Source organism: Thalassophryne amazonica, chromosome 5 (genome assembly GCF_902500255.1).
Source record: "Thalassophryne amazonica chromosome 5, fThaAma1.1, whole genome shotgun sequence".
Lineage (NCBI taxonomy): Eukaryota > Metazoa > Chordata > Actinopteri > Batrachoidiformes > Batrachoididae > Thalassophryne > Thalassophryne amazonica.
Genome location: NC_047107.1, coordinates 108,400,707 through 108,414,308, shown reverse-complemented (window position 1 = coordinate 108,414,308; position 13,602 = coordinate 108,400,707). Strand labels below are relative to the sequence as shown.

Below are 13,602 nucleotides of genomic sequence, written 5' to 3'. Positions count from 1 at the left end.
GTGTGCGCTTTAAAGACATCTAATGAACAGACGACTAATAACAAGACTCCGAGGCTAGCAAGTGTGTCCCATTTCTGAAAGCTTCAATTAATTTATTTGTAGTTCAGTATGATCCTTAAATTTGGCTGGATTGCCCCGAGACCTGATGCATTTAAATAATAATGGACTACATTTCCATAGGCCCTTTTCATATAATGCAGATGTTCAAAGGCATTCAATTCCACACTGAGAATAACTTGGGGATTGGGGACCAAAAGCACCTTAGTGAGTTGTCAATATTGCGGGGAATCAAACCTAGGTCCTTCTCATCACAAGCCCACCTTGTTAACCTCAAGACCACAAATTTGCTTTAGCGCTTACCATAAGCTGGTAGTATCAAGTTCATTTTTGTTGAACTTTGACACATGAGTTTTCATCAAACACAGTACCGATGAGTAATCAGTCTATTTTTGCTACTGCCAACCATTGAGATGACTGAAGAACATCAATTATGTGCACATTGAGGTTATGCATTGCCCCTACAATTAGCTTTCATTTTAAACATTCCTTATTTTCCAACAGGTCATTTTTTTCAGTGCTGTTTGCCTGTTAGCAGGATTTCTCAAGATGACTCAACAGTATTTCTTTTAACTTGGTGGAAGGGTGAAGTACTTGCCAAGGAGGGTGGATCTAGGAATTTGTTTTCTTTTCCTTTAACATTGAGAGATAGGATGATTTAGTGGATTTCTGTTAAATTCAAAACTCCACTGTTCAGTTCTCCAAACATGTCCATATGATGTTTTTTGTTGTCCATTTTGCTTATTTTTTGAATTTAAAATTCCTTATTTTGAGTAACATCACATACTGTGGTGTGCACATCTGCTCCACTCATTTCCTGCCCATTAAAGTCACTGCTAGGGAGTCACTTTAAAAAAATGAGCTCCACATACAGAAGAAAAGTGGGAGTTGTACTTCAGTGTGACATACATATACAGTGGGGTAAAAAAGTATTTAGTCAGTCCCTGATTGTGCGAGTTCTCCTACTTAGAAAGATGAGAGAGGTCTGTAATTTTCATCATAGGTACGCTTCAACTGTGAGAGACAAAATGAGAAAAAAAAAATCCAGGAAATCACATTGTACAATTTTTAAGGAATTTATTTGTAAATTATGGTGGAAAATAAGTATTCGGTCACCCACAAACAAGCAACTGTAACTTCTTCTTTAAGAAGCTCTTCTGTCCTCCACCTGTTACCAGTATTAATGGCACCTGTTTGAACTCTTTATCTGTATAAAAGACACCCATCCACAGCCTCAAACAGTCAGACTACAAACTCAACCATGGCCAAGAACAAAGAGCTGTTGAAGGACACCAGGAAGAAAATTGTTGACCTGCACCAGGCTGGGAAGAGTGAATCTACAATAGTCAAGCAGGTTGGTGTGAATAAATCAACTGTGGGAGCAATTGTAAGAAAATGGAAGATATACAAAACCACTGATAATCTCCCTCGATCTGGGGCTCCACGCAAGATGTCATCCCGTGGTGTCAAAATGATCATGAGAACGGTGAACAAAAATCCCAGAACTACACGGAGGGACCTGATGAATGACCTGCAGAGAGCTGGGACCAAAGTAACAAAGGCTACACACTACGCAGAGAGGGACTCAAGTCCTGCAGTGCCAGGCGTGTCCTCCTGCTTAAGCCAGTATGTGTCCAGGCCCAACTGCAGTTTGCCAGAGAGCATATGGATGATCCAGAAGAGGATTGGGAGAATATCATGTGGTCAGATGAAACCAAAATAGAACTTTTTGGTAAAAACTCAACTAGTCATGTTTGGACGAAGATCAATCAATCAATCAATCAATTTTTTTTATATAGCGCCAAATCACAACAAACAGTTGCCCCAAGGCGCTTTATATTGTAAGGCAAGGCCATACAATAATTATGTAAAACCCCAACGGTCAAAACGACCCCCTGTGAGCAAGCACTTGGCTACAGTGGGAAGGAAAAACTCCCTTTTAACAGGAAGAAACCTCCAGCAGAACCAGGCTCAGGGAGGGGCAGTCTTCTGCTGGGACTGGTTGGGGCTGAGGGAGAGAACCAGGAAAAAGACATGCTGTGGAGGGGAGCAGAGATCGATCACTAATGATTAAATGCAGAGTGGTGCATACAGAGCAAAAAGAAAAAGAAACAGTGCATCATGGGAACCCCCCAGCAGTCTACGTCTATAGCAGCATAACTAAGGGATGGTTCAGGGTCACCTGATCCAGCCCTAACTATAAGCTTAGCAAAAGGAAAGTTTTAAGCCTAATCTTAAAAGTAGAGAGGGTGTCTGTCTCCCTGATCTGAATTGGGAGCTGGTTCCACAGGAGAGGAGCCTGAAAGCTGAAGGCTCTGCCTCCCATTCTACTCTTACAAACCCTAGGAACTACAAGTAAGCCTGCAGTCTGAGAGCGAAGCGCTCTATTGGGGTAATATGGTACTACGAGGTCCCTAAGATAAGATGGGACCTGATTATTCAAAACCTTATAAGTAAGAAGAAGAATTTTAAATTCTATTCTAGAATTAACAGGAAGCCAATGAAGAGAGGCCAATATGGGTGAGATATGCTCTCTCCTTCTAGTCCCCGTCAGTACTCTAGCTGCAGCATTTTGAATTAACTGAAGGCTTTTTAGGGAACTTTTAGGACAACCTGATAATAATGAATTACAATAGTCCAGCCTAGAGGAAATAAATGCATGAATTAGTTTTTCAGCATCACTCTGAGACAAGACCTTTCTGATTTTAGAGATATTGCGTAAATGCAAAAAAGCAGTCCTACATATTTGTTTAATATGCACTTTGAATGACATATCCTGATCAAAAATGACTCCAAGATTTCTCACAGTATTACTAGAGGTCAGGGTAATGCCATCCAGAGTAAGGATCTGGTTAGACACCATGTTTCTAAGATTTGTGGGGCCAAGTACAATAACTTCAGTTTTATCTGAGTTTAAAAGCAGGAAATTAGAGGTCATCCATGTCTTTATGTCTGTAAGACAATCCTGCAGTTTAGCTAATTGGTGTGTGTCCTCTGGCTTCATGGATAGATAAAGCTGGGTATCATCTGCGTAACAATGAAAATTTAAGCAATACCGTCTAATAATACTGCCTAAGGGAAGCATGTATAAAGTGAATAAAATTGGTCCTAGCACAGAACCTTGTGGAACTCCATAATTAACTTTAGTCTGTGAAGAAGATTCCCCATTTACATGAACAAATTGTAATCTATTAGACAAATATGATTCAAACCACCGCAGCGCAGTGCCTTTAATACCTATGGCATGCTCTAATCTCTGTAATAAAATTTTATGGTCAACAGTATCAAAAGCAGCACTGAGATCTAACAGAACAAGCACAGAGATGAGTCCACTGTCCGAGGCCATAAGAAGATCATTTGTAACCTTCACTAATGCTGTTTCTGTACTATGATGAATTCTAAAACCTGACTGAAACTCTTCAAATAGACCATTCCTCTGCAGATGATCAGTTAGCTGTTTTACAACTACCCTTTCAAGAATTTTTGAGAGAAAAGGAAGGTTGGAGATTGGCCTATAATTAGCTAAGATAGCTGGGTCAAGTGATGGCTTTTTAAGTAATGGTTTAATTACTGCCACCTTAAAAGCCTGTGGTACATAGCCAACTAACAAAGATAGATTGATCATATTTAAGATCGAAGCATTAAATAATGGTAGGGCTTCCTTGAGCAGCCTGGTAGGAATGGGGTCTAATAAACATGTTGATGGTTTGGATGAAGTAACTAATGAGAATAACTCAGACAGAACAATCGGAGAGAAAGAGTCTAACCAAATACCGGCATCACTGAAAGCAGCCAAAGATAACGATACGTCTTTGGGATGGTTATGAGTAATTTTTTCTCTAATAGTTAAATTTTGTTAGCAAAGAAAGTCATGAAGTCATTACTAGTTAAAGTTAATGGAATACTCAGCTCAATAGAGCTCTGACTCTTTGTCAGCCTGGCTACAGTGCTGAAAAGAAACCTGGGGTTGTTCTTATTTTCTTCAATTAGTGATGAGTAGAAAGATGTCCTAGCTTTACGAAGGGCTTTTTTATAGAGCAACAGACTCTTTTTCCAGGCTAAGTGAAGATCTTCTAAATTAGTGAGACGCCATTTCCTCTCCAACTTACGGGTTATCTGCTTTAAGCTACGAGTTTGTGAGTTATACCACGGAGTCAGACACTTCTGATTTAAAGCTCTCTTTTTCAGAGGAGCTACAGCATCCAAAGTTGTCTTCAATGAGGATGTAAAACTATTGACGAGATACTCTATCTCCCTTACAGAGTTTAGGTAGCTACTCTGCACTGTGTTGGTATATGGCATTAGAGAACATAAAGAAGGAATCATATCCTTAAACCTAGTTACAGCGCTTTCTGAAAGACTTCTAGTGTAATGAAACTTATTCCCCACTGCTGGGTAGTCCATCAGAGTAAATGTAAATGTTATTAAGAAATGATCAGACAGAAGGGAGTTATCAGGGAATACTGTTAAGTCTTCTATTTCCATACCATAAGTCAGAACAAGATCTAAGATATGATTAAAGTGGTGGGTGGACTCATTTACTTTTTGAGCAAAGCCAATAGAGTCTAATAATAGATTAAATGCAGTGTTGAGGCTGTCATTCTCAGCATCTGTGTGGATGTTAAAATCGCCCACTATAATTATCTTATCTGAGCTAAGCACTAAGTCAGACAAAAGGTCTGAAAATTCACAGAGAAACTCACAGTAACGACCAGGTGGACGATAGATAATAACAAATAAAACTGGTTTTTGGGACTTCCAATTTGGATGGACAAGACTAAGAGACAAGCTTTCAAATGAATTAAAGCTCTGTCTGGGTTTTGGATTAATTAATAAGCTGGAATGGAAGATTGCTGCTAATCCTCCACCCCGGCCCGTGCTACGAGCATTCTGACAGTTAGTGTGACTCGGGGGTGTTGACTCATTTAAACTAACATATTCATCCTGCTGTAACCAGGTTTCTGTTAGGCAGAATAAATCAATATGTTGATCAATTATTATATCATTTACCAACAGGGACTTAGAAGAGAGAGACCTAATGTTTAATAGACCACATTTAACTGTTTTAGTCTGTGGTGCAGTTGAAGGTGCTATATTATTTTTTCTTTTTGAATTTTTATGCTTAAATAGATTTTTGCTGGTTATTGGTAGTCTGGGAGCAGGCACCGTCTCTACGGGGATGGGGTAATGAGGGGATGGCAGGGGGAGAGAAGCTGCAGATGAATGCTGAGTTGCATTGCAAGAACACCATATCTACTTTGAAGCATGGGGGTGGAAACATAATGCTTTGGGGCTGTTTTTCTGCAAAGGGGACAGGACGACTCATCTGTGTTAAGGGAAGAATGAACGTGGCCATGTATCATGAGATTTTAAGCCAAAACCACCTTCCATCAGTGAGAGCATTGAAGATGCAACGTGACTGGGTCTTCCAGCATGACAATGATCCCAAACACACCGCTCGGGCAATGAAGGAGTGGCTCCGTAAAAACCATTTCAAGGTCCTGGGGTGCCCTAGCCAGTCTCCAGACCTCAACCCCATAGAAAATTTGTTGGGGGAGTTGAAAGTCCATGTTGCCCATCGACAGTCCCAAAACATCACTGCACTAGAGGAGATCTGCATGGAGGAATGGACCAAAATACCAGCTACAGTGTGTGCAAACCTGGTGAAGACTTACAGGAAACGTTTGACCTCTGTCATTGCCAACAAAGATTATGTTACAAAGTATTAAGTTGAACTTTTGTTATTGACCAAATACTTATTTTCCACCATAATTTACAAATAAATTCTTTACAAATCCTACAGTGTTATTTCCTGGAATTTTTTTTCTCATTTTGTCTCTCACAGTTGAAGCGTACCTATGTTGAAAATTACAGACCTCTCTCATCTTTCTAAGTAGGAGAACTTGTACAATCAGGGACTGACTAAATACTTTTTTGCCCCACGGTATATCTCCCCCCATAGGCATTTTTTGACAGGTGCGTCTTATACTCCAAAAAACACTGTACTCATTAGGTAGTGCAAGACTATTGCAGAGCAACATCCACCTGTATCATCAAGTAATGTGGTTCTTGCTGTCAGCAGAATTCATCTCACCCCTCGTGCAGGATCTCGAAACAAGTAAGCATGTGGATATTTTCTGACCAGCACACCAATGAACTCACTCAGATTAAACTCGTCACCACTTTTAGCTCAGTCATTCATGTTTACCAACTTTCTCATCAGACAGCTTTTTAATCAGGCACTCATTCGTGAGAAAAAGAAACATTTGCTTTCAATAAAGCATTCAGTTACAGTTATATATTTTGAGTATTTTGCAATCACATACTTCACACTACTTTAGGGCACTGACCTCACAAACTACTCAACAAAATGGTGACAATGGGATCATTTTTAGTGGCAGTGCAGTTTTTTTATATTAATCCTTCATTGACTCAATTACACTTTCTTTAACTTCACTTCCAATATAGCAACTCCAGTTGTTGTTGTTGTTGTTGTCGTCGTCCTTTCGGCTGCTCCCATTTTGTTCAGGGTCGCCACAGCGGATTCAGCCAGATCCGCATTGGTAACTGGCACATGTTTTACGCCAGATGCCCTTCCTGACACAACTCCAGCTTTACCTGGAGAAACACAGGTCTCCCATGGAGGTCTCCCATCCAAGTATGAACTAGGCCCCACACTGCTTAGCTTCTGAGAACTGACGGGATCAGGCTGACACAGAGCAGACTGGCTGCCAAAATAGCAACTCCAGTCATCATCTTGAAAATCTCTTTTGCACTAAATATGAAAGATTTGTCCTCCTGATTTAGTTCCATACTTTATCTGTGAGCCTAAAAATTGCTTTTGAAAGGAAGAATCTTTTGTTATTGTTACCAGACCCAAATTACAACCAGACTTTATCTAATTTCTTACTTCTAGCCTGTACTTTTCAAATGGCAAGCCCCACAAAAGCTGCATTTTACAATCTGCTCTTTTCTTTTTGTACTTTAACAGCCAACCCCCTGGACCAAGGTCAGGAAAGCAAGTATTTGAAAAATGTCTGTGCACTTTCACATAATTATGAAACGGCTGCTCCGAATAATATAAAAACTTAACCCAAGCTATGCTGTTGTGACACTTTGGTTGACATAATTGAGATCCAACCCTAAATGTGATATGCTTTACTGAGTTTTTCAGTTAGGATCTGGCAGGAGGACCAGCATCAGTAATCTGTCATCGATTTGATTGGATTTGGAGCCCATCTTTCAAAATGGGCAATGTTTCCATTTTTTAGGTCTCACTAGCTCTATTTTTTTCTAGTTTTATTTTTTAAATCAGTGTTTTCAAACCTATATCATAAAGAACCAAGAGGATATAAGCCATCCAAGTGCTCTTCCTGTGAGGGTTCGTGACGTGACACAGACAGGACGTGGATAAAAATGTAGACTCGCGGGCAGAGGAATAGGTCGAATCAAAAAAGGGTTTAGCTTGAGTTCAGGCAGTGGTATGATACACAGTATGACAGTCAGCAATGCAGAGGTAACAGACAGTTGTAAAGCAGAGGCGTGGTCCAAAAAACAAGCACGGTTCAGAATCACAGTGAGACAGAGTTCAAAGGCTGAGGCTAAGGCAAGCTCAAAACGACAAAACAAGGTCATACATGAGTCAGCACAAGAACAAAGACTAAACAAGGGCTATTAAACAGGCTGGAATGAGGACACAAGGTATAACAAAATGGCAGTGACAAACATGACACATGAGGCTTAAATACCCAGTGGGAAATCAGTGTGTGATGTGATTCAGGTACGGAAAACGTTCAGGAAGAGGACGTGGTCGGACGGGACGAAGACGAGGGAAGACAGGAGACAAGAGAGTTCAGTGACAGATGGGCGTGACAAGCAGGAGCAGAGTCCAAAAGGATATGTGATACTAACCCTACCCAAAATCAGCGGTGGTCAAAATAAAATGTCTAAAACAAAGATGAACAAAAACCAAAGGCCAAATAAAATACCAACATGAAAAGAACAAAGAATCAAACTAGGAAATGAATGTAAGGGCCCTTTCACACATAGTACGATTAAGTACAAATCAGGGCAACTCACGGAGGAACAGCTCGTATGAGCGAAACACGAAAACATTGAGCCGACGGGCAGGTGTGCACGATCCCGGTGCGATGGTGTCGTGCATGCGACAGTGTCATGCAAGCAGGAACACAGTGCGAGCAGCTGGGACGTGGTGCACCACATCATGCCACTGATGTGGAGGAAAATAAAATAAAAACCAGCTGTATAATTATTGAATATCACTGGGTTGATATAAATAATGCATTAAAGGGGATGCAATACAGAACCCCCTGGTTAAATAACCCTGGTTAATTAAAAAATAAATGCAACTCACGGGATTCAAACCCCTAAGCTCTGATTACCAGATGGAAACTTTACCACTGAACTACAATCACTGTCTTTTAACAGGAGTGTGAAATGGCTAAAATCAACAAGCAGATAAAGGTATTTTTTAAAAAAGAGAAAAAAGCGCTGTGATAACTGACCAAACAGCGTTTGTTATGGCGTATTTCTGCTGATACATGACTGAAAGGGGGTATTTGTCACACTGTTGGCTTCTCCTGCGGCGCAACGCTCACAGCCCTCACGGCCCAACACATGTGTCCTGTCAGACAGACGTGACATTCAGATCGCCTGCTGCGTGTCCACATGAACTGACGGTCCATTTCTCGAGTCCGTCACAAAAGCAATATATGTTTTTATGTATTTCCACGTGATGACAGCAAGCACACATATATGCCCTTGTGTTTGTCAAAACACAGGACGTGCACTGCAGCTGTGACGTCCAGGACCAGAGATGTCTCAACAGCTGTTGGCAGCCAGCCACACCTCCTGTCCTGTCAACGCACAGACCAAGATGTCACTTTGTGATCAGATGAGAGGCGCCTGTGGGGCAGCCCGCAAACCACACGCACATGTGTTGGGGGAGAGCGTGGGGGAGCACGCAAAACACGCACGTGTGCACTTGTTTTGGGGGAGCCAACACTCTGGCATGCCACATGTTCACTTGGCAACTCCACACTCGTGGGGGCACATAGAAAATGTGTAGTCATTCACACTATTAGCACAAAAACAGTCAACAGACAATCACTGTCAAGCTGGATGTGAAATTTGTCTAAGTGCCAAGTGAGTGGTGTTAGATGTTCGTGTGTGTCACCTGAAATTTGGCCGACACCTGCCGCAAGAGGGATCGAATGGGCTTTCACAGCGCACACTCTGTCTTTCAGCCGCTGGTGTGCGCAAATAGTTGTAGCAACAGGTGTATGAGGCCTTAGAAGCAGCTACGATTTCACACGTATTGCATACGATTCCTGCTTCATGCACACTTTATGAGCAATTCGACCACATTCGTACTATGTGTGAAGGGGCCCTAAGAACTGAAAAGAGGTCAACAAGAAAACAAAAGGCTGGGATTAAACTAGAATGGAACCCACCATGTGGCTAAGGTATAACACACAGAAAAGCAAAGACCGGGACCAGACAGAAGAACCATGAGAGGGGACATGGACACAAACAGGGGACAAACCATGACACGAACCTGACACTTCCTTCTATTTGAACTTTAGATCATGACTGAGGCAATGAGAGCGTGAATACAAGAATATGAAATGTTTCCTTTGCAGGGTAGCTGAACTGACAACTAGCATTAGCTCAGAATATGTTGTACAACCTGGCAATGACAAAAGTTCTTTTTTTAGTTTTTAATATCCAGATGCTGATTTTGTTTCTCTCTTACATTTCCAGATTATTCCAACCCAGTCTCATGGATTGTCGTGATTCAGCAGCATGAAATATACATTAATTTATTGGTTCGCCGTATTGTCACAAAAAGTGTAAAATTTTCATCATGGGAGTACAAATTCATTCTGATTCATTCTGTGATGGCTCCACGTAATTAAAAGTGCAGTGGGGGGGGGGGGGGGGGTTCAGGTGGTTATGGTTAAGGTTAGGGTTGGGGGTAGGAGTAGGGTTAGTAAATAGAGTAAATAGCGAGTTTAAAAAAAACTAGTCATGAAAATTTGAATCATTTTGTGATGGGAGGACGAAAACAAAGCATGAAACTGGGCTGGATTGTTCATACGAGGTCTGCCCATAAAGTATAGGTCCTTTTTATTTTTTTCAAAAACTATATGGATTTCATTCATATGTTTTTACGTCAGACATACTTGAACCCTCGTGCGCATGCGTGAGTTTTTCCACGCCTGTCGGTGACGTCATTCACCTGTGAGCACTCCTTGTGGGAGGAGTCGTCCAGCCCCTCGTCGGAATTCCTTTGTCTGAGAAGTTGCTGAGAGACTGGCGCTTTGTTTGATCAAATTTTTTTCTAAACCTGTGAGACACATCGAAGTGGACATGGTTCGAAAAATTAAGCTGGTTTTCAGTGAAAATTTTAACGGCTGATGAGAGATTTTGAGGTGATACTGTCGCTTTAAGGACTTCCCACGGTGCGAGACGTCGCGCAGCGCTCTCAGGCGGCGTCATCAGCCTGTTTCAAGCTGAAAACCTCCACATTTCAGGCTCTATTGATCCAGGACGTCGTGGGAGAACAGAGAAGTTTCAGAAGAAGTCGGTTTCAGCATTTTATCCGGATATTCCACTGTTAAAGGAGACGCTCCGCCACAGGAAAAACACCTCTGTTGGAAGCCTTAAGGACAAGTTGGAACATGTCCAGCTGTTAAACAATTTCTCATATACTCACTCCACTGAAAGCCATCAAAAGCCGCCTGGATTTTACAAATGGTTATCAACACGGAGGTGTTTTTCCTGTGCCGCCGCACCGTCCGTCCGCGCGTCTTTCATTAAAAAAATCTCCTTTAACAGTGGAATATCCGGATAAAATGCTGAAACCGACTTCTTCTGAAACTTCTCTGTTCTCTCACGACGTCCTGGATCAATAGAGCCTGAAATGTGGAGGTTTTCAGCTTGAAACAGGCTGATGACGCCGCCTGAGAGCGCTGAGCGACGTCTCGCACCATGGGAAGTCCTTAAAGCGACAGTATCACCTCAAAATCTCTCATCAGCCGTTAAAAATTTTCACTGAAAACCAGCTTCATTTTTCGAACCATGTCCACTTCGATGTGTCTCACAGGTTTAGAAAAAAATTTGATCAAACAAAGCGCCAGTCTCTCAGCAACTTCTCAGACAAAGGAATTCCGACGAGGGGCTGGACGACTCCTCCCACAAGGAGTGCTCACAGGCGAATGACGTCACCGACAGGCATGGAAAAACTCACGCATGCGCACGAGGGTTCAAGCATGACTGACGTAAAAACATATGAATGAAATCCATATAGTTTTTGAAAAAAATAAAAAGGACCTATACTTTATGGACAGCCCTCGTATATTTCACTGCTGTCTGAAAAGTCAGCCCATTTGACTATACTCCCTGAAGGAATGACACATTCAGCTCACTTTTGGTTCATTTTATTCATTGTTCATTGAGTCTTCCTGCTCTTTCGAGACCTTCATCCAGGTCAACATGTCATATGGTTCAGTTGCATGATGACAATTGTCTAGTCATGGTAAGTTGCTCTTTCTGATTTAATCCCTGTGGAACCCCCAAGTTGTGCAAAAATGCCATTTTCGACACTATTCAATTTATTGCAAAAGTTCTTTTGATAGAATTATCCTGAAATTTGGCACAAACAATCCTTGTGGGTGTATTGTCTAGTCATGGTAAGTTGCTCTTTCTGATTTAATCCCTGTGGAACCCCCAAGTTGTGCAAAAATGCCATTTTCGTCACTGTTCAATTTATTGCAAAAGTTCTTTTGATAGAATTATCCTGAAATTTGGCACAAACAATCCTTGTGGGTGTATTGTCTAGTCATGGTAAATTGCTCTTTCTGATTTAATCCCTGTGGAACCCCCAAGTTGTGCAAAAATGCCATTTTCGACACTATTCAATTTATTGCTGAAATTCTGTTGATAGAATTATCCTGAAATTTGGCACAAACAATTCTTGTGGGTGTATTGTCTAGTCATAGTAAGTTGCTTTTTCTCATTTAATCCCTGTGGAACCCCTAAGTTGTGCAAAAATGCCATTTTCGACACTGTTCAATTTATTGCCGATATTCTGTTGATAGAATTATCCTGAAATTTGGTACAAACAATCCTTGAGGGCAAACTGTCTGGTTATGGTAATTTAAATTTTCTAATTGCATCCCTGTGGATTCTCCAGCATTCCCCAAAAGGATAAGCAAGTTCAGTCAAATACACATAAATGACTTACTGAATGCCACTTCCCCATATTTGGTCAAAACTGCTTTTTGTTTATCCAAATTACTTCACGGTCTCTTGACACTATTTTTTTTTTAATAAGGTCACATTTCTTACAAGTGTGGCACATATGGTCATGTTTTCTTTTTCTTTTTTTTTATAGAACGGTCCAATAATCAGCAGAGACACGGGTCGATGCCTGGAGGTAGAAATGTCCAAGGATGCTAATTTTGGCCTTCGTCTGGTGGTCCAGAGGTGTTCTGGTCAGAAGTGGATGATACGAAACTGGATTAAGCATCCCAGACACTGAAGCCAGAGAAGAAGCTCTGAGCTGGTTTTCAATTGTGTTTGCAGTTACAGTTGGATGGCAGACTGCGGACACTTCAGAGGGCCGTTCAGGCTACAGACTGCACTGCAAACTGAGCCCCTGTCAGGCCATGCGGCTTTCCAACATTGTACTCTTCTTTGAAAAGGAATATGATCAACTGATACATTGAGCCTTGCGTTGGCAGAGACCTTACAGCAAGCTGTGCTGTTTGACATGCACTCTGTTTCATGTATAAAACACAACAACACACCGGAGTGCAACCCCTGAAGGGTTCAACGTCCCATCACTTCTTTTTATTTTCTGTCACATTTGCAGATTTAAAAGCAAACTGAATGTGGGGTTGTTGTTGTTTTTTTTTTTCTTTTTCTTCAGTGCGTCTGAACAAATCAAACATAATAATTGCAGTCAACATCAAAGTGATTATTTTTGCTGTCATTTTCAGAAAATTGCACTGATGTGCCGGGCTTCAAACAGACTTGTGATCAGGCAGTGTTTCACCTGCATTCACACAAACTGAGTCTTTATTTCTTTGGACTGTATTACTCACAAGAGTAATCATGCCTTTTTTTCTTTTGTGTGTTCTTTATTTCAGCTTCAACTGACCCGGGAACACCATTCCCAAAAGCATGTACAAAAATTATTTAAAAGCTATTAATATATAAAACAATGTATAGAACACTCATAGTAATATATATTGTAAAAATTAAAGTAATAATAACAATAATAAAGAGTGAAGAATTGATATCTGTCCTCTCATAATTAGGATAATAAATCATTTGTATGATTTATGAGTCATCTCGCTGTCTTTTGCCTTTGCGTGTAAGAATGGAGCGCTACTACCAGCTGCATTGAACTTTTGTTGCACGTTGTAAAATGAGGCTTTTCTTTGTCAGCCCACATTCGAACAGCACACTAAAATTGCCAGTCTTCTGTTGCACCTGCACTTAGCGGCACATTCACCT

General features: G+C 41.1%; 1 protein-coding gene across 2 annotated transcripts in view; it reads left to right on the top strand.

Moving 5' to 3' along the window:
- Positions 1-13,348, top strand: part of galnt9 (polypeptide N-acetylgalactosaminyltransferase 9) — a 392,311-nt gene extending 378,963 nt beyond the window's left edge. Inside the window, exon 11 of one of the 2 annotated variants that reach the window (XM_034171079.1) lies at positions 12,476-13,348. In XM_034171079.1, coding sequence (XP_034026970.1) covers positions 12,476-12,622 — 147 coding nt within the window. In that variant the 3' untranslated portion in view covers positions 12,623-13,348. The remainder of the gene's footprint in view (positions 1-12,475) is intronic. The other variant, XM_034171078.1, reaches the window with a different exon arrangement.
- Positions 13,349-13,602: the final 254 nt, after the last annotated feature.